This window comes from Macadamia integrifolia, chromosome 2 (genome assembly GCF_013358625.1).
Source record: "Macadamia integrifolia cultivar HAES 741 chromosome 2, SCU_Mint_v3, whole genome shotgun sequence".
In the NCBI taxonomy this organism is placed as follows: Eukaryota; Viridiplantae; Streptophyta; class Magnoliopsida; order Proteales; family Proteaceae; genus Macadamia; species Macadamia integrifolia.
Window position 1 is genome coordinate 20581174 of NC_056558.1, and position 25961 is coordinate 20607134.

General features: G+C 40.2%; 1 protein-coding gene across 2 annotated transcripts in view; it reads left to right on the forward strand.

The window, feature by feature from the left end:
- The window catches only part of LOC122067105 (probable membrane-associated 30 kDa protein, chloroplastic), a 90748-nt gene extending 65353 nt beyond the window's left edge, over window positions 1-25395 (forward strand). For both annotated transcript variants that reach the window (XM_042630951.1, XM_042630957.1), the window contains exons 9-11: window positions 24273-24337; window positions 24534-24608; window positions 24988-25395. In XM_042630951.1, the coding sequence (XP_042486885.1) occupies window positions 24273-24337; window positions 24534-24608; window positions 24988-25107 (260 nt within the window). In that variant the 3' untranslated portion in view covers window positions 25108-25395. The remainder of the gene's footprint in view (window positions 1-24272; window positions 24338-24533; window positions 24609-24987) is intronic.
- The last annotated feature ends 566 nt before the right edge of the window (window positions 25396-25961 follow it).

A 25961-nucleotide genomic window follows, 5' to 3' on the forward strand; every position in this document is an offset into this window, starting at 1 on the left:
TCCTCAAATTAAAACATACACCCACTCCTCGTCTCGATGAGGTGAATATGATCGACAATCCCGTACCACGAAGCCTCACCTCTTGATGGTTCTATTCAAGTGAATCAAACATGTTTTTAAGGTAAAAAACCAAGTCCTAGGTTGGTGTTCCTAATTGTTGTAATAATGGATTTTAGGAAAAGTGGCAGTTGTCAAACGGATCCTAAGGGGTTGAATGGTCTTTGTAATTCTCTAGAACTTTTCCCATTGTTATAAATAAAGAGGACTATTGTCGTATTTGACACAAGTAATTACCCCATCCAACATGGTATCAGAACCATAGGATCCGAAACCCTAAGGGCTCTCTCTCTTCTCTATCTCTTTCTCTTTTTTTCATTTCTCTCTCTCAGCGCCTCCTTCCGTTTGCGCTTCCCTCCATCTCTCTTCATCTGCTTCTCTCTCGTGGTGGGAGCTTCTTAAACCACCAGAATGCTTTTTAGCCTCATCTTTCCCTTGGGCTCTCTGACTCTTCTACAATGATCTGAGATGCTCAGACCCTTTTTTTATCACTTTTTCAAGGTTTTATTTTTTTATTTTATTTTTTATTTTTTATTTCTTCCTAAAATCGTTTTTGCATTGTCAAGATGCTTTTTCTCTGCTCGATGCTCTGATCGTCTTTATGTTTGTTGCGATTGGTGCCCTTTATCCTTGTAGTGGTATGTACTAACCACTTTTCCGTTTGAGGTCTCTGTTCTAGAGCTATCCGATTTTTCAGGGTTTTTTCCCTCTATCGATTTTGGGTTTTCTAGCCCTTTCTGGTTTTTGGTGCTTTCTCTATCTTTGGCTAGTGTCTCTTCTATTTACACAACCCCCTTGAGTAGCAACCATTTCTACTAGCTCGTTTGCTTTACTGGCAGAGATACCACGATTCTTCCTACCTTTCCTCCCTGTGCTATTAAACTTGATGGCACAAACTACCTTGTGTGGTCACGCTCGGTCTGCATCTCCATCAAGTCCTATGGTTATTATGGGTACCTCACTGGAACCACGAAGTGTCCGACCATCAGTCCTAAGATTGACAAGTGGGAGTGTGCCAACTCTCTGGTTATGGCCTTCCTTGTCAACTCTATGTTGCCATAGCTTTCACGTGGCTATCTCTTCCTTGACTCCACTACGAAGATCTGGAAGTTTGTCCAGGATATCTATTCCCAGGAGGGGAATGATGCTTAGGTCTTTGAGCTTCGCCAGAAGGTTCGTGATATGAGGCAGAGAGGGATCACTCAGTCACAGTACTACTATGAGTTGCGGACACTGTGGACTGATCTTGACTTCTATGAGTATACTCCTTCCACCCCTGTATATATCACTAGTTTTCATAAGCGAGAGGACAAGATCCAGGTCTATGACTTTCTGACAGGTCTGAATGTGGAGTTTGATCAGCTGTTGACTTAGGTTTTGAGTTGTGACCCCTTTCCTACCTTGGATCAAGCCTATGTTGTGCTCCAACTAGAGGACAACTGACGTACCACTATGATTCCACAACCTTCTGCCACTCCTACTGAGAGATCTACACTTGTCTCTGGCACTCAGTCCCTTAATGCAGTCCCACAGTCTGGTGGCTCCTCCACCAAGACTCTAGTGAAGTGTGATTACTATGGGAAGGAGCATCACACCAAGGAGCACTGCTGGAATCTTCATGGCCGCCTTGCTGATACATCTGGCAAAGGGCAATGGAAGGGTATTGCCGGTACTCCTTGATGTAGATCCATATTATGGGCTAGGCTATCGCAGGAGAAAGCCCAGCCCAAAGGATCCCTATCGCCCCACTTAATTAAGGGAGCTGGTTAGTTAATTAGTGAATTAAATAAGGGCCCAATGGGCCCATCAATTTAGGCTTTCTAATTAAGTGTTTTTAAATTCAATAAAGGCCCATTAGGCCTATTGGTTGTAAAGTCCTATAGGGACTATTAGTCAGTTAATCCTACTCCATGTTGGAATTATAAAGTCTGAGTAATGTAGGAGTAGATTACAAGAAACTAACCCTCACAATTTATAAACCCCAAACAAGACAAATAGGACCAAGAAACAAAGAAATAAGATCATCAAATAAACCCCCAAGGATACAATACCAATACAGGAGTAAAACCACCCCAAAACCCAACACGGTAGGAGAGAGAAAGACCTGCTATAGAGCTGGAGAGAGAGAGAGGTGCGGCAAGGTTTGTAGGGCTCCGTTTGAGCTGCAAATTTGGTCGATTGTAGGGCCTAGGGCGGGTACAAAAACCCCTAAATATGAAGAGCTTCTGCGGCTGGTTTGAGAGTTATGCGCTTTCTTGATTTTCAAACCTAGGAGTGAGAAACTGAGAGAAATCTTCAAGAACTCTGATAGGGCTGCTTGGGCAGCAATGAGGAGAGGATCGAGCTCCTTGGACTTGTCAGGAATAACCCCTGAAAAGGCCTTGTAAGTCAGAGATCAGATGTGAGAATTATGGGGTTCGATTGGACCTCAAGTTTCCTCGCTTTGACTTGGTCGATTCTGGTTTTAATGGCCTGAACATATCTGAAAACTTCTTAAAGAATTCTCACAGCAACTAAAACAAGGAATAGAAAATAAAATAGAAAAGAAGAATAGAACCGATGGGGGTTTGAGAAGGGTGAAAGAGAATAAAGGAATGGGTATCTCACCCCTCAGGTTTTGGGTATCACACCCCTCAAAGGCTTAGGCATCTCTCCTCTCAATAACAACTTTTAGCTATAGAGTAATAACTCAATAATTCATTCATTCAAATCTAACCATTATATATACATAAGCTCCTGTATTTTTAAAGCAGAGTGGCAATCAAACTATAACTAAGAGGTAGTTTCCAAATAGGACTAGACACTCCTAATACAACTAGGACTTGAAATAGACTGAGATTATAACTCCAACATGGAGTAGGACTAACTAATAGTCTATATAGGACATTACAATCAATGGGCCCAATGGGCCTTTATTGAGCTAAAACAGCTTAAATAAAAGCACTTAATATAAATCCCGTTTTTTTACTTTCTACCCATATTTTAGGCCCCATTACAAATAAAACCCTTGGGATCAAAGGCCCAACACATGCGTGACTCAACCCAAGGTTTATTTGTAATATTATAAGTCCATTAAGTGACTTATCTACATCAACTCGCCCTATCCTAGAAAAAATTTGTCCTCGAATTTTGTAGTTGTGAGGGTGATTATAGTATGGTGCACGTCTCTCTTCAAGCATTAGAAAAATTCAGGTAGCTCTTTGATAATAAGGATGTAGTCTAGAATGTGAGGAGCTCAATCTTCAAGATACTATAATGGAATGACAAGCTCCACATGCTCAACCTCAAGGTCTTCAGATGTATCCATGAGGTTGTCTTCTAGCACGTCCTCTACTTGCTCTTCTTTGATCATAGGCTCTTCAAGTCCTTTGTCCCTATCGTTCACAATCTCCTCAATGGTTTCATCAACCATTACTTCAATCTCTAACCCTTTAGGATCTTCCACTTGGCTGTCTATAATCACCATAGTTGTTGTAGCACTAATCTCTTTGGGTTTGATCTCTTTGTCCACTATTGTGACCATGTCGCTTTCGATTTCATCCACATGAATACCACTGATAGGAACATCAATGACCAACTCTTTCTCGACAATAGCAACCTTGTGACATGTGGGTGGCTTTTGGGAATCTGGTGGAAGGAAGTACATGCTTCGTTCATGCTTAGATAAGTACATGCCTGCTAACTCGTATTGCATCTTGTCCCACGTTCTAGGTTTACGTCCTTGAGTTTGAAGTTGCCTTTCAGGGACTCTGTTAAGTTGTAGTTGTCAAAATGTACGTCCAATTCATACACCCATTCGAGGAATTCCCCACGAAAATAACGTGGCTGAGCATTAGATTGGGCAGCAGCAGCCCCCTTTAACTCTACCATTTGTTTCAAACTCTTGTCACCTGTGGGTGTCTTTTGGAGACATGTAAATGTATACTGATGGGAATCTTGCTGATGAAAGAACCTTCTTTGGACATATGCAGGGAAGTATTGGGTCGCCAACTTGTACTTCATCTCTTCCTAAGTCCGAGGCTCATGTCCTTGAACTCGGAGTCGCTTTTCATGGACTCTCCACCATTCTTTAGCACAACCAATCAATCGGGAGCAAGAAAATCGAAGTTTTTTTGTTTCTATCAAGTTATAGTAGTCAAAGTAATCCTCCAAACAATCTATCCAATCAAGGACATTGCATATATCCCTTTGTCCAGCAAAGTAACAAACTTTTAGAACCATCTTTGGTTAGGCTCTGATACCACTTAATGCAGGAGTAGATTGCAAGAAACTACCCCCCCCCCCAATTTATAAACCCCAAACAAGACAAATAAGACTAAGAAACAAAGAAATAAGATATCAAATAAACCCCCAAGGATACAATACCAATACAGGAGCAAAACCACCCCAAAACCCAGCCCGATAAGAGAGAGAAAGACCTGCTATAAAGCTGGAGAGAAAGAGGTGCGGCCAGGTCTGTAGGACTCCAATTGAGCTGCAAATTTGGTCGATTATAGGGCCTAGGGAGGGTACAAAAACCCCCAAATATGAAGAGCTTCTGACGGCTGGTTTGAGAGTTATGCACTTTTTTGATTTTCAGACCTAGTCAAGAACTCTGATAGAGCTGCTTGGGTAGCAATGAGGAGAGGATCGAGTGCTCCTTGGACTGTCAAGAACAACCCCTGAAAAGTCCTTGTAAGTCAGAGATCAGATGTGAGAATTATGGGGTTCAACTGGACCTCAAGTTTCCTCGCTTTGACTTGGTCGATTCTGGTTTTAATGGCCTGAACATATCTGAAAACTTCTTATAGAATTCTCACAACAACTATAACAAGGAATAGAAAATAAAATAGAAAAGAATAATAAAACCGATGGGGGGTTGAGAAGGGTGAAAGAGACCTCAGGTTTTGGGTATCACACCCTTCAAAGGTTTAGGCATCTCACCTCTCAATAACAACTTTTAGCTAAAGAGTAATCACTCAATAATTCATTCATTCAAATCTGACCATTATGTGTACATAAGCTTCTGTATTTATGGAGGGCAGAGTGGCAATCAAACTATAACTAGGAGCTAGTTTCCAAACAGGATTAGACAGTACTAGTACAATTAGGATTTGAAATAGATTAAGACTGTAACTCCAACATGGAGTAGGACTAACTAACTATTAGTCCATATAGGACATTACAATCGATGGGCCTAATGGGCCTTGATTGAATTAAAACAACTTAAATAAAAACACTTAATATAAATTCCTTTTTCCTACTTTCTACCTATATTTTAGGCCCCCTTAAAGTGACCCATTACAAATAAAACCCATGGGATCAAAGGCCCAACACATACATAACCTAACCCAAGGCTTATTTGCAATATAATAAGTCCTTTAAGTGACTTATCTACATCACTAAGTCCTAGTTCTATTTGAAGTCCTAGTTGTAATAGGAGTGTCTAGTCCTATTGGGAAATTAGCTCCTAGTTGTGTCTTGATTGTAATTCTGCCCTCTTTAAATAGAGGAGCCTATGTACTGATATTTGTCAGATTTGAATAAAGAAGATTTGCAATCAATTGCTTAGAGCAGCTGGGATAGCTGTGGGTGAGAAGCTCAGGCTAAGATAGCCACTTCCTCTCCCACTTTCCCTTGTTTCTTCTTTATTTCAAGCATTCAATTTCCTTTGCTGCTTTTATTTATAGCTATTGTGAGAAGTTCAGATTTGTAAAAGCTATCAAAACCCAGGATCGACCAGCCAAGAATACCCATTCTTGAATCAACCGATCCTCTCTCATTCCCATTCTGTGATCCGATCAACCAGCCATCCAGCAGGACTGTTCCAGACCCTCTAAGGATCAATTAATCCGCACTTGAACACTGTTAAGGAATCCAGCCCTGTTCTTAAGGAATCTCCCTTATTTCTCTCGCCAACATGGTTTTAAGTATCTCCGATACCGATACGATACCCTCCGATACGTATCTTAAATTTAGTCGGTCGATACGATACACACCGATACGATACATTGAATTTTTTAAATCATTTCGTATCGATATATATCCTACAATACATACCGATATGCATCAATACACCACTAATACACATCGATACGATACGACATGCCTCGATATGACTCTATGAAAAATATAGAATTGAGGTAAAATGTACGTTTCGGTATGTATTGGTACGTATCGGTGAGTATCGGTATGTATCAATCGGTACGTATCGGTATATATCAGCACGTATCGGTGAGTATCGATATATATCAGTACGTATCGATACGTATCGGCGCTACGGTCATATAATGGCCAATATGGGTAATTTTTCAGGAAAAAAAAACTATTTTTTGAACGGTTTTTGTTCCAAAGTTGCTGTCAGCCATATTTCTCTCTAACTAAAGTGGAAATCAAGGTTGGGAACAAGGATTTTACATTTATGGGACAACTACAGACCTTGAATTCTTAGTACGATACCCTCAATTTAGTGTTTATGCATAATACATGTTATCAATAGCTTTTTTTAACAAATTCTTTATGCAAAAGTGTTTAAAAAAATGTTTCTTATCCATTTATGTGTGTATCTTTAACGTATCTTAGTGTATCTCCGATACGATACGATACCCTCCGATACGTATCTTAATTTTGACCGACCGATACGGTGACCGATACCGATACTTTAATCCTTGCTCGCCAAGGTCGGAAATCAAGAAGATTCATAACTTTCTGGTCAGCCGGCAGAATCGGCTCATATTTGTAGGTTTTGTTCCTCACATCAAGGGCTTCCATCGACCCAAGTTGCAGGCCCATCAGAGGCCTACTGTTCCAGCCGTAGGTAATCTCCCATACCCTAGCTGCAGGGGTGTTTCTCTCTTTTAGGGTTGAGTCTTGATTGGGGTTTGACTATTGCTTTGTTCTTGAATCTTTGGGAAGTTAATTCTGGTCCTTATTCCTTTGTTCTCCTGCGTTTACTTCTGTCTATTGTCAAGTTAGCTATTGAGTCCTATTTATCTTGTTTAGGGTTTATAAATTGTGGGGGTTAGCTTCTTGTAATCTACTGTTGTATTACTCCTGAGCAGGACAACCATACTGAGAACCCTGACTCTGACTTTGCTTCTAGCACCTCAGCCTCACTATCATTTAATGAGCTTACTGGCCTCCGATGCCTTTTGACATGTCCGGGCTCTCTTGCACTAAGCCATTGCGAGCTCTGCTCATTCCACCTTTCTGGGTCAGGCATCTCCTTCTGTGGCCGTACTATGTTTATCCCTTCTACCCTTTCGATTATACACTCTAGGGCTTCTGATCATATGACAAACCGCTTGCCTCTTTTCTCATAGTACACATCTTGCCCTAGTAATGGTAAGGCCAAATTGGCTAACGGGACTTATTCCACTATTCAGGGAAAGGGCTCTGTTAGCTGTATCCCTTATTTATCCCTTTCTACTGTATTGCATGTTCCTTTTTTCCCAACTAACCTTTTGTTTATTTGTAGTTTTACTTTGAGACATAATTGCAAAGTCACATTTTTCCCGTCTCATTGTGTTTTTCAAGATCTAGTGACAAGGGCAACAATTGGCTCTGGTAGGGTGCGTGGTGGCCTTGATGGAGGGCCCTAGGGAAGAAAGGGAAGATTAGAGTAGAGAGGGGAGAAGAGAAGAATAGCACAAAAGAGGGGGGAAAAGGGGGCACACGTCTTGCACCATACCCGGCACTAAAACCTTCAATTCAAATTATCATTCAAAATCTGTCTAATACCTTGGGTTACATGCCTTTATATAATAAACTGAATTTAAAACTTGTCTAAATAAAATCTAAAACTAAATTAACAACTTCTAATTACTGCATAAGTTCTAACTAATGAAATTAGAAATAGAATAAAACTCAAACTGGTAACTCCCTAATTGCCTAACAACTACCCAAAATAAATGATTACATCTCCTCCCAAATTAAATAACTCAATATTTCCTAAATAAAGTAAATCCTAAAATATTTTATTGATCCCAAAAAAATCAAATCAGATCCGGTTCGTCTCGGTTGAACTTGCCCGAAGGGTCAACCTGGTTCAGGCTCAATTGTGCATCAACTCCCCCGATGTTGAGAAAAACTCATCCACGAGTTTTAAAGAATGATAACAAAAAAAACTCACGAATGGGGGTGAATTGCTCGTTGTCTGTATTGCGAACAAAATCCATGATGGGAAACTTTGGAGGTGCATTCAAGTCTGGAAAATTATGGGGAAGAACGAACTCATGATGGTCAACAACTGACGCTGCATTGATGTCCTTTGTTACTCAATCTACGATTGTCTCACTTTCCACTGTGATCACCTGTTCCACAATAGGATGGTCTTCCACTTGTGTTGATGCATCTACTTCGTCTTGTGGTTGTACTGGGGGTATCACTTTCTTTGACTCAACCAATCCATGAAGATTAAATTTTGATGCATGTGGTCAAGCCTAGAGGGTGCATACATTGTTATCTCGATCAAGGATGCCGTCTCGTTGTTCCAACCAACATCGACCCAATTTAATGATACGTTGAGGAGAGTCAAGCACTTTACAAAAAGTACCATCATAATAATGAGAAACAGAAAATTCAACAAAGACATCATCCTCTGCCTAAAAAATAATCTGATTGGTTGTTGACAACATATCTACCATAGATTTGGAGACAAAATTGTCATTTAGTCCCTTATCAATTAACAATTTAGCAGGCTTTCCATTGGGCAGTCGAACTCTGAACTTGAACACAAAAGATTCCATGACCAGATTTGTATTCAGAATTTGCGATGGGCCTCACACAAAGAAAACTCCACTAGGCAAGTGTGGGAAAAACTGTAAATATGGAGGTTCACTTTTTTTTTTTTTTTTTTTTTATTATTAAGTTGGTAGAATTGTAAGTATCCAAAAATTCCTAATACTTGAATAGGTCGGTCAAGGAGAGAGGACACAAGTGGGGATTTAAATTATTGTTCATGGATGGATTTGGAACTAAAAGAAATTAAAGGATAAAGTGGCATAAAAGGCCTTTATAGGGGTATAATGGGAAAACAAGAATAAAAAAACTTGGAACACCTCCCATAATTTTGGTTGTCTTCAACCTCCAGCCAAGAAGAGGGAGGCGGAGAACCAGAAGGGGTTTTGAGAGGTCTGAAACTCTCTCAATAGGGATCAGATGGGTCTGAAACTTCAGGGGGAGATACCGCACTCATAAAGCTCTTGATTCCAAGCAGCTATAAGGTCAAATGACTAGTGATTGGAAGATCTAGGACTGCTGAAACAAATCTGGCGGTGGAACATACGTTCAGGTCTGAAATCTGGTTTTCACCCAAGCTGGAAGGAGTTTTCAAGCAAAGTTCCATATGATTCAGGTCGTCTTTGGGATTGCTTCCTTCGATCACAACCTCGACCCAAACAGATCACACACAAAGGAGCTCGAAGCACTTCAGTAGGGCTGCAACTATCGCCAGAAACAGGGAATGGGAAGACAAACCAGAAAAGGAGAAGAAGAAGAAGAAGAACAGAGATGATAAAGAAGAAAACAAATAAAGAAGAAGTAAAGTGAGAGAGATTGATATCGCAGGGAAGAAAAGGGTAGGGAGAAAGAGGCTGTTGTGGGAGAGAGTTCAACGAAGGGTTTTTTTTTTTGGGTTTAGAAGAGGTGGTGGGTTGCTATAGAGGGATCGAAGATGATAGGGGGGTTTGTGTTGCTGTGGAAGATGAGATTTTTTTTTTTTTTGGCTGTTCTCAGTCTGCAGAAACCAGAACAGAGGATGGGGAAGAAAGGGAAGGAAAAGAGAACGAAGGAGAGGATCCTTCGGCTCTGATACCACTTGATGGAGGGCATAGTGAAGAAAGGCAAGATCAGAGTAGAGAGGGGAGAAGAGAAGAATAACACACAAGAGGGGGGGAAAGGGGTCACACGTCTTGCACTATACCCGACACTAAAACCTTCAATTCAATTCATCATTCAAAATCTGTCTAATACCTTGGGTTACATGCCTTTATATAATAAAGTGAATTTAAAACTTACCTAAATAAAATCTAAAATTAAATTAGCAACTCCTAATTACTTCATAAGTTCTAACTAATGAAATTAGAAACAGAATAAAACTCAAACTGGTAACTCCCTAACTGACTAAGAACTACCTAAAATAAAAGATTACATCTCATCCTAAATTAATTAACTCAATATTTCCTAAATAAAATAAATCCTAAAATATTCAATTGATCCCTAAAAAACAAATCAGATCCGGTTCGTCTTGGTTGAGATTGCCCAAATGGTCAACCCATTTCAGCCTCAATTCTGCATCAGGTCTGTACCTGAAAATAAAAGTGCCACTCCTTTTTCATTGATGTATTCTGATAGTTGAGGTCCACTCTGCTATTTGTCTGTCAATAGTTATCGCTGCTGGTTTCTCTTTTATTGATTTTGATTCTTAGACCACTTAGGTTTATATTTGCAAACCAAGGGCGGGACCTTCTATTGCTTTCAACAATTTCACCGCATGGTTCAGATTCAGTTCGGTGCAACCATTAAGATCCTTCGAAGCGACAATGGCCGTGAATACTTCAAAAGGTCCTTTCAAGCTTACCTTTCCAATCATGGGATGATCCATTAGACTAGTTGTGTGGATACACCGGCTCAAAATGGGGTTACTGAGCGGAAGAATCACCACTTTTGTGAGGTAGCATGTTCTCTTATGTTTGAGATGCATGTTCCTTCACAGCATTGGAGTGACGCAATTCTCATTGCTGCCTTTTTTATCAACCGAATGCCTTCTTAGGTCCATTCCTTCCGCTCCCTTCTGGATCTTCGTCAAGGTTTCGTTGCTTTTCCTGTTCCTCCTAAGGTATTCGATAGTGTTTCCTATGCTCGCAATCATCATCCTTATGGAAAGTTTGATCCTCATTGTCTCTGGTGCATTTTTCTAGGGTATGCGCCTACTCAGAAAGGCTATCGGTGTTTTCATCCTCTCACTCGGCATTAGTTTGTGACTATAGATATTCTCTTTCATGAATTTGCGTCATACTACAATACGACACCTCTTTAGGGGAGTCTCCTTCCATTGTGGAAGATGTGCCGTTGCCTCTTGAAATTGCATCCCTACCAGTATCCCATTTCAGGGGAAGAGTGATACTCCTACTTCGCCTTGAATAGAGATACGTGTTTATAGTCACTGGCAGCAAACTCAGACCACTACACATCCAACATCTACCCTACCATGCCAGTTGTCTCCTCTCAAGCCTGATCTTGTCCCCTTAGACCAAGTTAATTCTCCTTCTCCTTCTGTTGATCAGTCTCTTGAGTTGCCTATTATTGTTTGTAAAGGCACTAGGTCTTATACTTTACATCTTATTGCTAAAACGGTTTCTTATGACTTTCTCCTTCTTACTATAATTTTGTGTCTTCTCTTTCCTCTATGTCCATTCCTCATGCCTGGAAGGAAGCAAGTGCAGACTCACAATGGAAAGCAGCTATAGTTGAAGAGATACAAGCTCTGAAGAAGAATAACACATGGATCTAGTGTGTCTTCCTTCACAAAAGAAAACACTTGGGTGTAAGTGGGTCTTCACAGTAAAACAGAAGGCTTATGGATCGGTATAAGGCTAGACTTGTTGCAGGGCTTCACTCAAACTTATGGGATTAACTACCAGGAGACTTTTGCTCTAGTTTCTAAGATGAAAACAATTTGTGTTATCTTAGCTTGTGCCACCAACTTAGATTGGAATCTCCAACAACTAGATGTGAAGAATGCCTTCCTTTATGAGGAACTCGAGGAAATGTATATGGACATTCCTCTTGGGTTCCCTTATTCCAAAACCCAAGGGAAGGTATGCAAGCTGAAGTGTGCATTTTATGGGCCGAAGTAGTCCCCTCGTGCTTGGCTATATATAGATATTGTTGTTATTGGTGATGATCTGGCAGAAATTTCTCGCCTCAAGAGATACTTGAGTGAGGAATTCGAGATCAAAGATTTAGGATAGATTCATTACTTCCTCGGCATTGAAGTTGTTAGGTCTTCTCGTGGGATTTATTTGTCGTAGTAGAAGTATGTGCTTGATCTTTTTTCTAAGACATGCATGTTAGGGTGTAAGTTGGCAGACACTTCTATTGAAGCCAACAGTCACCTGAGTAGCAAGGAAGGTGATCTGTGGATAAGGTGAGATACTGGCGATTAGTGGGGTGCTTGATCTATCTTTCTCATACATGCCCTGACATAGTATTTGCCTTCAACCTGGTTAGCCAGTACATGCATGATCTCTACTCGACTGACATGGAAGGTTTGCTGCCTATTCTTCGGTACCTGAAATCTACCCCAGGACGTGGCATCCTTTTTTCTCCTTATGATTACCTTCGGATGGAGGCCTTCACGGATGCTGATTGGGTAGGTTCCTCTAATGACAATAGGTCTATTACTATTGGTTATTGCACCTTTTTTGGTTGTAATCTTGTTATATGGCGAAGCAAAAGCATCAAGTGCAGAAGTAGAGTCCTGTGCTATGGAACATGGCATTTGTGAGCTCCTATGGCTTCATGGTCTTCTCACAGATTAGGCTTTCCTTGCCACCCTTCCTATGAAGCTCTTTCGTAACAGAAAATCTGCCATTAGCATTGGTCACAACCTTGTTCAGCATGATCAAACCAAGCATGTGGAGATCGATCGACACTTCATTAAAGAAAAGCTGGATATGGGTCTTATCACTATGCATTTTGTTGCCAGTAGTGAATAATTAGCTGATGTGTTTACCATAGTTGGCACGACGCCAAGGCGAACCAAGGCGGTGGAGGGTTGTCTAAGCGCTTAGGCGCCCGCCTTAAGGCGAACAAGTGTTATTTTTTAATTTTCCTATTTTCTAACATTATTTAGTAAGTTATATATACCTTGTATCATAAAAAATCAAGATTAAGCCACATCAAGTTATTAAAAATCAACATTTAGCCACATCAAATGATAAAAAATTAACATTAAGCCATATTAAGTTATAACAAGTCAACATTTAGATAAATGCTCTTATTCTATAATAAGTTTGACTGGTCAAATGATTTTATTTTTATATGAGACTTTTTGTATTAGTTATAACATAAAACTAGCTTTCTAACAAGTCTAAGATTACTTAAATCTGAATTGCAATGACAAAGTTATACTTCAATCAAACTTATTTTTAAGTGTGCGAATACTGTTAAAATCGCCTGAATGAAAATAATTTTATGAATGTCAAAACAAAATATTATTTTACTGGACTTTTGGTTTTTAGCATTGTTTTAACATGATAGAATTTATAAAATTTTCATAATTGAGAAAAACCCCAGCATTTAAAAGTTGAAAATTGTCCCTATAACCAAAATCCAGTTTTTGTTATTGGATTGGGGGGTTGACTTTTTATCCTTTTGGAATTTAATTTTTAAACTATTTTTATTGGATTCAAATAGGGGGTATTTGCTTATTTATGAATAATATTTTAAGTAAATGACTTGAATGATATTTGGCATAAATAAGTGCAGAAACACAAAACGACATGCAGTGCAATAAGGCGGCTGTCGCCTAGAGGTGATATCTATGCACCAACTTGAGGGGGAGTGTTATAATAATGGGTTTTAGGGAAAGTGTCAGTTGCCAAACGGACCCTAAGGGGTTGATGGTCTTTGTAATTCTTTAGAACGTTCTCTCCATTGTTATAAATAAAGAGGGTAGTTCCATATTTGACACAAGTCATTTCCCCATCCAATAGTAATGATCAAATTACTATTTTAATTTGACTTAAAATTTATAGTTCAAAAGGTTCACCGGTTGGAGGTGACCCACTGGTGGGGTAATCGACAGATGAACCAAAAGCCTCTGATCTACAAAAATATCCACCGGTTGATGGTCACCGGCTGGTGGTCATCAACCACTGAGGCCAAAACTCTGGAATCTCTGCCTAGATCCTCTCCTCTGAACCTTAAGGTCCCTTTAGGTGTCTACACTCACCTGCATATCCCATTGTATGATGATGATCATACGATCATCCCAAATAGTGCAATTTAGATGGGTTTCATTACTTAGACTCCTGATCCATGCATGCAGTCCATGTGCAGTTTTACAGCATGCATTTAGCTGAAATTGTTATCCTTTACATGATTTCAGCAGATATAATCAATTTAGGTGTTCTGAGTCCATCTTAAAACCCATTACAGAGAGGGTATTCGTTATGATCCCTTAATTCAGTTATGGGGTTCAATGTCCTCACTTATGAGGTGGATTTCCAGCGAATGCCTAACCCAAAATCTTTCTCAATAAGGACTTTAATTTGGCTGATCAGCCAGAACTTGAGTAGGCAAAGATCAATTACATATCAAGTGTGGAAGAGAGAGAGAGGGAGAGAGAGAGAGAAACATTCACTAACCTCTTTGTGAGTTGTGGATGAGTGTAGTAGATTTACCCTTCCAAGCTTAATTCTCTTCCTTTCCTTCCTTCTCCTCTTCTTCTCCTTCCTTCTTCAAAAGTGAAATGAAGCAAATGAGATAGGTTTACACATTATATACCTAAGCCCATCCCACTAAGGCATGCTTAGTAAATAGATGCCATTTCTTATTCAATGGGTTAATTCTCCATTGGCACATGGGGGCTCACCTCCAAGTGAGTTTAATGTAAGATTGGTTCACAAGTGATCCAATCCCAGGTAGGATCTTTAGTAAATTCAATAAAAATTAGATAGTATGACAGATAGTGTGAACAAAACAGAAATAAGAGAAAGAATGAAGGGAAGAATGGGGGTAGGGGAATAGGTTGGGTCGAGTATCTCACTCTTCCCATGGGCATCTCACTTAAGCTGTCTCTCACAACATTGCATCTCACAATTTTCCAGCACAAAGCTTTTTTTTTTTCGTTCAATCAAATTCGTGTTCAATGTTGTAGGCCGTTACAAACTTATATAGAAGACATAGAAGACTCAAAACTGACTCAAACACTAAAAAAGAAAGGCCTAACCCAATCCTCAACTAATTGGGAAACCGAAACTGACTAGAAAACTGAAATAACAAAGAATATAGACTCAAAACAGGACTCTAACTAAACTAATGAATTAAATCCCGTTTTCCTACTTTCTATCCATATTTTAGGCCCATTAAAGTGACCTATTACAAAGAAAACCCATGAGATCAAAGGCCCAACACATAGATAACCCAATCCAAAGCTTATTTCCAATAAAATAAGCCCATTAAGTGACTTATCTGCATCAGAGTTGATGCAATAATCTACCCTATCATAAGTTGTACAGAACATTGGAGGTGATTTGAAGTACACAACTGCGAAGACTCAGGCCCACGGGTAATTAACCTATTCTGTCAAAATAGTCCCACCGGTGGATGACCACCAGTTGGTGATGACCCACCGGTGGTCATCAACCGGTGCAGTAAAATCTGGACACTTCAGCTAGAATTTTCCCAATGTACTGACACTGCTAATCATGGGGTCTTATATGAGTCTGTATACATTATTTGAGGGTATTTCACTACCTAGGTCCGGGTGAACCCCGTTGATGATAGAAGACTTATGCAGCCTTCTTCGATGACTTGAATCCTTTCCAGTTCTTCCGACAAGTAGCACTTGCATGTGGGATCATCTCTTCCCTCACGGCAGAGAACTACTGCTATCCAATAGTCACTGGTACTATCAACCTCCAGTGGCTCATCTATGGCCAACAACATAAAGTAAGTTAGGGTTCGGATGTCACACCATCTACACCCATTCCTTAATTTGGAACTCTACGGTTTAAAGATACACATTGGAGACCCCATCGGAGCTAGTTATTCCATAAAACGATATACAATTTCTCCAGACAGGGTGTTGGACCGTGGTTGTCATTGTTGTCAGCATAGTTCCAACACTCACATAGTGATGTAAGTAGAGTTGGTGTGGGGGACTATACGATATGGTGTCTCTTAAAATGTATGCCCAGTGTAGTGTTGATATGACCAAACTGATGATGTGGCCATTATCAAGGTTCTGATAATTGGCCAGTGTCGGGGTTTTGATGATGTGGCCAATGGCAGGTTCCTGATGGTAGAGAAGTACATAGTACAGAAATGGTAGTGGGTTAGTGTATTTTACATATTATTTATTTTAGTGTTTTATGCTTCAAAACTGTATTTTACATAAATTCTAAGAAATTTCCGTATGTTCCTTGACCATCTCCATTTGTTTATAGTGTATCTTGCGTCTTTCTGATATGATGTGATTCGTCTCTTAAAATTACACTTCTGATACGGAATTTGGTTTTGCAATACTTTAAACCTTAAAGAGTTAATCTGCAGTTTGGGCCATTACAGTATATGTGCTTTGCTTAGTCACCATGTTGGCGCATTCTAACATTCTTCTAAGGCAACCTTGGCAACAACATGTTAGTATTCTCTATGATGGTGTACAAAATACCATCAAGGTAATATAGGGAGGCTATGGACTCTTTTAATGATTGCAGTCATGAAAAGCAAGGGGGTAACCCCATTGATTCTTAGGCCGTGGGCTCTTTTAATGATTGCATTGAGGATCTCAATCTCACTGATCTTAGATAGTCTGCGACTAAGCTCACTTGGCACAACAAGAGAGCCGGCATCCTTCGGGTAGCTTGTAAGCTCGATAGGGCCCTTGTCAATGAAGCCTGGCTTAACTCCTTTCCTTCTTCTCATGTCTGCTTTGGGCTCCCTGGGATCTCTGACCATAGTCCCATCTCAATCCATGTCCTCCCTTTCCGCTTCCTTGGTCCTAAGCCATTTAAGTTCTTTAACATGTGGATCTCCCACCCGGATTTCCAATCTCTTGTCCATAATACATAGAATTGCCACACACCCTATTCCCCGTCCCCTCTCTTTGCTTTTGCCAGTAGGCTTAAGAGTGTGAAATTTGCCCTTAAGCTCTGGAACTCCACCTTTAGGAACATCTCCTCTCGTGTCACTTCTGGTCAGGACAAACTCCACTCTATCCAAGCCAGGCTCTAACATGATCTCCTCAACTCAATCCTTGCTGAGGAAGGAAAGCTACTGCTTTTGATCTATTTCAGCTTCTCGACCAGGAAGAGAGCTTCCTCCGTTAGAAAGCCCGAATCAAATGGCTTGATTTGGGAGATTCTAACTAGACTTATTTCCATCACTCCCTCAAAGCTAGAAATAATGCCAATTCCATCCCGATGCTCATTTCCTCCTCTGGGATAGACCTATTTGCCCTAGATCTCATCAAGTAGGAAGTAATCTCCCACTTTCAGAGGCTATTTAGCCCTCCCCTACAGCCTAAACCCCCATCCCCCATGACCTCCTTAATAAGTTCGTCCCTGATGACTTCATTCCTTTTCTCCAATCCATTCCTAGTGAGGAGAAAATTATTTCTGCCATCCTTTCCCACAAATCCAACAAAGCCCCGGGCCCTGATGGCTTCAGTATGGGTTTCTTCTCAGCTTGTTGGAGCACTATAAGAGATGAACTTATTTCTGTAGTGCGTAGCCTCTTCTACAATCCGAATCAAATTGGGGGGATTAATCACACCTTGTGTCTCATCCCCAAGAAAGAGGGAGCAGCTTCCATGAATAATTTCAGGTCTATTTCTCCCAATAATCTCCTTTACAAATTCATTACCAAAATCCTTGCCAATAGGACCTAGAAAGTCCTTAACTCCCTCGTCAGCCCCAATCAATCGGCCTTTATTATTGGTAGAAGTATCTCTGACAACATCATCCTCTGTCACAAGATTGTCCGTGGTTTTGACGGAAAGAACCATGCCCCTATGGCCCTCCTTAAGATTGACATCCATAAAGCTTTTGACACCATTAGCTGGAATTTCATCTCAAATGTGTTGCTCCAGATGTCTTTCCTGCCATCTTTTGTCCAATGGATCCATGTTTGCATATCTTCCCCCCATTTCTCCATTCTGGTGAACGGGAGACTAGATGGGTACTTTCCCTCGGGTCGTGGCATTTGCCAAGGATGCCCCCTTTCTCCCTTGCTTTTCTCCCTCTCTTTAGAGGTCCTATCTTGTTCCATTCAATCTGTTACTGACCTCCACATTATTTCTCCCATCCCTAAATGCAAATCCCTTCTCCTCTCCGACATGGCTTTTACTGATGATAGCATGATCTTTTCCAAGGCTGATCCTCTTTACATCTCTACCATCATGTACACCCTCCAATCCTTTGAATCATTCTCGGGGCTAAGCATTAAACTCCTCAAATCTAATATCATCTCTGGTGTTTCTCCTGATGTCCGCGACTCCCTATCCGAGCTCGCTGGTATCCCGCTTGGCTCCCTGCCTGTCAAATATTTGGGTGTTCCCATTATTTCCTCCAAGCTTTCTGCCCACCACTGTGCCCCTCATACTGGATAACCTTAGGAAAGGCAAACTTCTCTCTTTTGCTGGCCGCCTTACCTTAATCAAATCGGTCCTCCAGTCTATGTACCTATACTGGTCTGGTACCTTTACCCTTCCTGTTTTTATAATTAAATCCTTTGAGGGTCTCCTTTGTTCCTTTCTCTGGAAGGGTTCTGATTCCTCTAAATTCCTAAGGCCCTTAAGTTGGGAGAAGGTTTGCCTTCCTCAAGCTGAAGGTGGCCTTGGGATTAAAAGAATCAAAACCACCAACTCTGTTGGGATCCTCAAGCTCATCTGGAAAATTGTGTCCAAGCATAAGAATATTTGGGTTGATTGGATTTACTCTAGTCTGCTCAAGTCTAACTCCCTTTGGATTGCTCCCTCCATCTCGGATGGTTCCTGGATCTGATGTAAGATTCTTGAGCATAGATCCCTTGCCTGCCATTTCCTTCATGATTGGTAATGGCCAGTCCATCTCCCTCTGGAAGGACCCTTGGCATCCTGTGGGCCTCCTTGCTCACATCATCTCCCCCAGAGCCGTCTACTCTTCGGGCCTTTCTCCAATTGCCTTAGTCTCCTCTATCCTTTTCCCCACTGGCTGGTCCCCTCCCATCTCTCCTCCTCCCCTTCTTGACTTGTGGTCCTCCCTCCCTCTCCTCCCCCCTAGCCTCAGAGAAAGGGTAGATAAATGCATTTGGCTCCCTTCCTCCACTAAAACCTTCACTTCTGCCTCCGCTTGGTCTTTCATTCGTAGCCCATCCGAGGTTGTTCCGTGGCACAAGGTGGTTTGGTTTAAAGGGCACATCCCCCGCCATAGCTTTTCTCTTTGGCGTTGTCTGACAAACTTCCTGCCCACTCAATCCTTTCTCATCCACCGTCATATCCTAGCTAATCCTACCTGCTGCCTATGCCCTCTAGGTATAGAAGACATTCCTCACCTCTTCTTCTCTTGCCCCCTTTCTTCCCTCATCTGAAAACCTGTCATGTCCAAATACTGGCCAACAAGAAGATCCATTCTCTTTTGGCAGAGAATGGAATTGGATTGATATGACATTCTCTGGATCCTCTATTTGTGATTCCATTGGTAAATTAGCCTTTGCCGCCACTATTAACCACCTCTAGATAGAACGTAACATCCGTAGATGGACTTCCAAATCCCGTTCTCCAGATAAGATTTGGAAAGCTATCTACTTTGATGTCACGTCTAAAGCTTCATCTCTTTGGACCTGCCCAGTCCCCGCCACCCTAAGAAATTCCCACATCATTGCTTCTTGGAACCTGCAGGTTGACTTCATCCCACCCCCCACTTGATGGCTTCTTGGATTCCGGCTCCCCGGCTCTCCGGCTCTCCCTTGCTCCTCCCCCCCTCTTTTTGGCAGCCTTTGTTGGTGATTGCTTTATATTTGTATTTTATAGTTTGTTTTTTATGTAGGCTTCGGCCATTGTTTTCTTTGTTGGCTAAGGCCTCCCTCTGCCCCCTCTTCCCTTGTATATTCTTCTTCTCTTGGTAATGAATTATTTATTCATCCAAAAAAAAAAATAGGGAGGCTGTATGTACTTGATGCTGCTAGACACGTTATCAGCCATGCCTCATCAGCGATAGTCTCCTCATCCAATTATGAGTCACTCTCTCCTCCCCATTCAAAAAGTTGCAGTTCGACCCCTCTTCCCTGAGATACATGCCACCCCAGTGTCAAAATAATTACAACAGTATCTTGGGTTCATGATTTAACTTGACGGAATCGAGTTCTTTTAAGGGCGGGAGAGTTGTTGCAGTTATGCATAAGATATTGGATTTCTCTTTGAGTATTTTTATAATTTTCATTTTTTCATTTATTTCTGTTTATGGAGTTGTAGATAGGAGTTAGAGTTTGTTTCAGTTTTTGAGTCCAAGTTAGAGTCAAGTTTTGTTTTAGTTTTGGATTAGAATTAGGACTGTTTTAAGTCTTTAAATATGTGCTGAAGGAAGGATTGTACACAGGTTTTTGGAGTGAAATGTTTAGTGGAGTTTATGCTGGTGTCATGAGAGCCTAAATCGACTGCTAAGTTCTTCATCTTCCTCCCTGGTTTGAATCTCTTACTTTTCTTCATCGATTGTCTTCTGATATTCTCTCTCTCGTTTAGATATGATTCTCCTCTCTCAGTTCAGTTCTTGGTCTCTTTCCTTCTTACTGCCATCCCTTCTGCTATTGTGATTACTACTACTGGGGGCAAGGATTCATGTAGTCAACCCCATTTAGCTGAGTTTCTCCTAACTTGCTGGGCTGGGCCTCTTTCCTTTTAAGTTTCATCTCCCTTTCATTTCTCTGTCATTTCTCTTTATCATTTCCTATTTTCTTATTTTCTTCATTTCTCCTTTTCTGTTTTGACCTCAGTTTTCCCTCCTTTGCTTTGCATGGATCTTTGTAGCCGACCCCATTAAGTTGGGATAAGGCTGAGTTTGTTGTTGTTGTTACCCTCCTATTAGCAAATGCAGCCCGAGATATTGTGTGCTTGAAACCCTTGAATACCAAACCAATCAACATAGGGTTTTGGGAGCTGACTGACTTACCTCCTTTGGGGAGACCCAAACACCAGATGCATGGTCCCAATTCCCCCTCTTCTCTGATATCGAAACCAGAGACCAGACCTGGTTTCAATGGTTCTGCCAAGCTCTGATTTCAGGAATTTTGTTAAGTAGCACGATTGCTGTCTTGAGGGATTGTTGGTTGGAATCAGTAGATGAGCAAGTGAGGAATCTTACTCTAAATCTCACCGTGAGTTTGGTTTGGGTGAATTCTTCTCGTCTGGGCCATAAGCTATTCTACCACCACTGTTTTCGTCAAGTTAGAAGACGACTGATTTAATCCGGAGTTCCGAAAACCTGACTCGGATCTCTTATTGGTCCTGAATAATCGGACTCAAATCAACTCCATAACTAATGGCAATTTCGTAACTTAACAAAGAGAAGAGAAAGTGGAATGTATCGTTTGAGGCAAAAGGTAAACTAGGAATGGATAATAAAATAAGGGTACATGGTAATATTCATAAGGGAGGGTGGTTAACTATCAAGGAATAAAAGGGTTAAAGCCAATAAATCATGGGCATGGTCATATCGTCTTCAACCTTGAAACTTCAACCAGGGATGGAAACCCAGTTTCAATCTTGTAAAGGTCTCTATCAAGTCACCATGGATCGACCTGAAACTCTAAGAAGGGAATCACAAATCAGTCCTCTTTTAATGCACTTGCTAATAATCCCAGCCGATCATGGAGATGAGGATTAAAACATTCTGCGACATACCCTGGCGGTAGAACAGGGTTAGTGGTTTTTCAGGTTGATAACTCTTTGTAAGAAGGTGCTTAAGGCTTTAGGTTTTGTGGTTTTGTGGTTTTGATCGACTATGGGAAGGCAATCTTCCTTCACAGTCTTAAGCTAAACCGATTGAGGATGGCGAGTAATGAGATAAGTTGGTTCGGTTAAGTATTACCAAGGATTAACGTATCGGTATCGGTTGTCGTATCAGTCAGATAAATTTAAGATATTTATTGGAGGGTATTGTATCTTATCGGAGATATGCTAAGATATATTAAAGATCAAGGATTAACTTATCAGTATCGGTCGCTGTATCGGTGGGCTAAATTTAAGATACGTATCGGTGGGTATCGTATAGTATCGGAGATACTTCAACTAGAATGGAATGAGCAATATAATAGAAGAAAGAAGAATAAGGAATCAAGGAGAAGAATAAGAAGAGATAAAAGGAAGATTGCACTTGAGACGTGAGAGAGAGAGAGAGAGAGAGAGCACACACTCAGCTCTTTGACAATAACCAACGAAACTCATTCTTCATTCATATCTCAAATCTGAATGAAACGATGGTTACAAACTTGTATTTAAAGATGAATAAAAGACTCCTAATTCGACTAAACAATCTTAATCCTTGATCAAAACTAAAACACACCTTAGACTCTAACTTGGACTCAAAAGTGAAATAAAACTCTAAAACTAAAACATGGAAAGGACTCTACCACTCCATAGTCAATTCAAAGTAAAAGATTACAAGATAAAATCCCCAATAATAAATCTAAATAAATAAATAATTATAATCTCCTACTGAACCCAAAAACCCATTTTGACCTGGTTCATCTCGGTCTAGATTACCTAAAGGGTCAAGCCTGTTCAGCCACAAATCTGCTTCAACGACACTGTTCCTCTTTGTTTTAGAACCTTATTTCTTAACTTTCTAAAACACGCCTCTTTCTTAGAATTATTACCCTTTATCCTTATTTTACTTTCATTTCCAGATTTAACCCTCACACTAATGAACTACACTCCTTTGCTTGTGTTCCTACCCTTGTAGTGGAAGTATTGAATTTCCATTTAAGTCTGGTACTCCCACCCTATTGTGAATTCAGTTTATTTACGATTCTGCCATTACTCTTATAATCTTCACAATGTTTACTGTTATTGCCACTAAGCTCTTGATTTGAGTCTTCTATTACTTGGGTGAGTACGTTGCGAACCCAAACAGGGTTTCTGAACCCCAGGATCACATCAGTGTGAGTGCCTGCTCTAATATCTGTTGACAACAAACCATATGGATGTTAACGTTTTGGGCCCACTACTCATGGTGCACTTCTTGCTGTAGTCTGTCATATCCTATTTACTTTTTGAGGGAAGTAGCATAGATCAGGGAATCAAATTTTATTTAGGCCCACGTTATGGTAATTTAGTCACAACCGAAACTGAAATCTTTCGGCTTTTTCAATTATATGGCATCAATTGATTTTGGCCATAATTGGGAAATGCACAGTGCTATTTGAAACTGAAATATTTCTATCTAAATCTCCTAAGTGGGACAAACTTTTGAACCCATCACATAGAGCCATGTCCTTGATGTATTTGTATCCTATCCACCACGTACAATTCTCCACATTTATTTGTCTGCTATTCTGAGGGTATGGTGAAGTTATAAGCACGTTGGGAAATCTCTTCCTTCTATGATGGATGTGGTCAAAAGGGAAGTGAATTGGCAGATATATGTCTTGCCATTGTGGTGTTAGTGGGGACTTAAGCCTTCTTGAAAAGCCAAGATCTCTATATGTCTTGCCAATCTGGTGATCCAAAATCTCCTTATGTGGATCATTAATACTGGTAGCATTCTGTGGGAAACTAATCTGTGTACCTGTAGCCTTTCAGCTGAACATTGTATGGTCATCAGACAAGTGCTATGCAAACAACATACAGATCTTATTTTTTGGGTTTTTTTTTTTTTCTTCGTGGACTGGAAATGTATCAGGATGTTGGGTTGGCTGCTTAATTGCTCTTTTGCTTAGGTGGGTTGCCTTGCCTTCCTGTTGATAATGTATTATTGTGCACTAATTTTTATCCTTCTCAGTAAAACTGCCGGTTATTTTATCTGAGAAGTACTCAACTTAGTTTTTTTTTTTTTTTTCCTTATATATTTATTTATTTTTAATCTGGGTAAGTACTAATAAAAAAAAAAATTTAAAATCATTCTAATACTTGCCGTTGTGTTTGAGGAATAAATTAACAACTGGATATGCACAATGTGGGTTTTATTTCAGGTTATGATTTTATTACAACCCTTTGGAACACTGAAAATTCAAAGCATTAAATATAAGAAACAAGCAGTCTCTTTCTCTATGTATGCAGTGGGAATGGGCCCCCACTTATGTCCTAGTGCAGAAAAATAGAAAGAAGGGACCTTCTAAGTGATTCAAGTTCTGGAAATATTTTGTTCCACCCACCCCCCCCCCCAAAAAAAAAAAAAAAATATCGAAACTGTGGGGATAATGACTAATCTGGACTCTATTATTTCGTGAAGATTAAGTTTTACTATGGCTGTCACTTATGACAGTTTAACTGACAGCTAGGGGTAAGTGGCTGATAAACATTTTGACTCCTGCAGTGTTGGCCATGGAGTCCCAAGCAGAAGCACTTGGTCAACTAACTACTGATGATCTTGAAGGGAAGGTAATTTTGCTTTTCTATTTTTTTTTTTTTTTCCATTTCTCGTCAAAGTATCAGTTCGTGTTTTCAAGTCTTGCAAATTTCTACTAAGTAGTTTTTTGTTGGAGAACTCAAATAGATGCTTTCTAGAGATCTTGAAGAGCTTATAATGAACTGATGAAAATTTCCTAGCTATCTTAATTTTATGTGCTTTTTACAGTTTGCCTTGTTGGAGAGTTCGTCTGTTGATGACGATCTTGTAAAGTTGAAGAAAGAGCTATCAGGAAGCTCGAAGGTTTGCTCTCTTGCTCTTCTTCCCAGGTTATGAAAATTGAAAAGCTATGTGCTTGAGTCTTTACAATAGCTCATTAGGACATGGTCTTGATAATGGCTTTGCATCATAATGCCAGTTCACTGAGAAATGGCCATTAGTGATTGTTTCCATTTTATAGTGGCCGCTGTACTGTTATTTTTGGGTGTTCATGATGTTCTCTCTCTCTTATGAAATTTGCAATACTGTATGTACTATTAAGAAGAAAAAATAAAGACGAGTCAAAAGAATCTATAATAATGTGGATTCAACAAAAAGAGAAGAGAAACTCCCATGTGTTAAATTGGTAGCAAGTGATTTTATCTTTTCTATAATTTTTTTTCTTTTTTTTTTTTAATAATAGAAAGGAGAGCTTCCACCTGGCAGAACGGCTGTTAGCAGCTCTAATGCTGCATTTCCATTTCGAGACGTGGAGATTGAGAAGGAGCTCAATGAACTGAGGAAAAAGGCCAAGGATTTCTAGATTTTAGCCCAGCTCAAGTTGATTTCGAATTGAATGTTATGTAACTTGGAAATTGTTTTGTTGCTCCAGAAAATGCTGCACAGTTGAAGTGGGGATATCATTTAGAATTTGATCTGTAGATGTGTAACCTCATCAATACATGAGGAAGAATCAGAGAGAATTGGGTTGTTGTATTAAATCCTATTCCTCGGTGATCCATATTATCTGCATAGCCGGTTTTGTTAAATATTGTCAAAATAGTTCATTTTGTGTACATGTATGATTTATCTAATGAATTACTTCCACATAGGAGGCTTCTTGTATGGCCCCTAATAATCATGTAAAAGGGAAAGCAAATAGAGGATTGGGGATTATCTCAATGTAGTTTTTCACGCAGCGGAATGGATTGGTTGCACCACACGTCAATCCGCTCGAACAACGACGAACGAAAAATTGTGGTGATCTTGTTAGGTAAAGTTTCACCCTCCAAATCTAAGGATTGTAGTGGAGATCCTTAGAGAGACACTCTCAATTGGAAGAGAAAAAGAGAATAGGGAGAAAGAGAGCCTCATATTTATAGAGATTTGGTCAGTTAGGATTCTAGGGTTCCTAATCTTAGTGGGTATATAATTATCCCAAGTGGGCGACCCATGATCGAATCGGGTTAATACCAAGTTTGATTAACATCTCTCACTCGCCCACATAGGATGACATATTCAATTGTCATTCTAGTCTCTCTACCATAGGTGTCTCATCATACAAGAAATATAGCGTGTGACCTAACAAGATAGTAGTATCAAGGTAGAAGTGCTATATCAAGTTTTCATCTAACCAAAATAGCACAACACTCACAAATAATGTGGGGTACTCTAAAT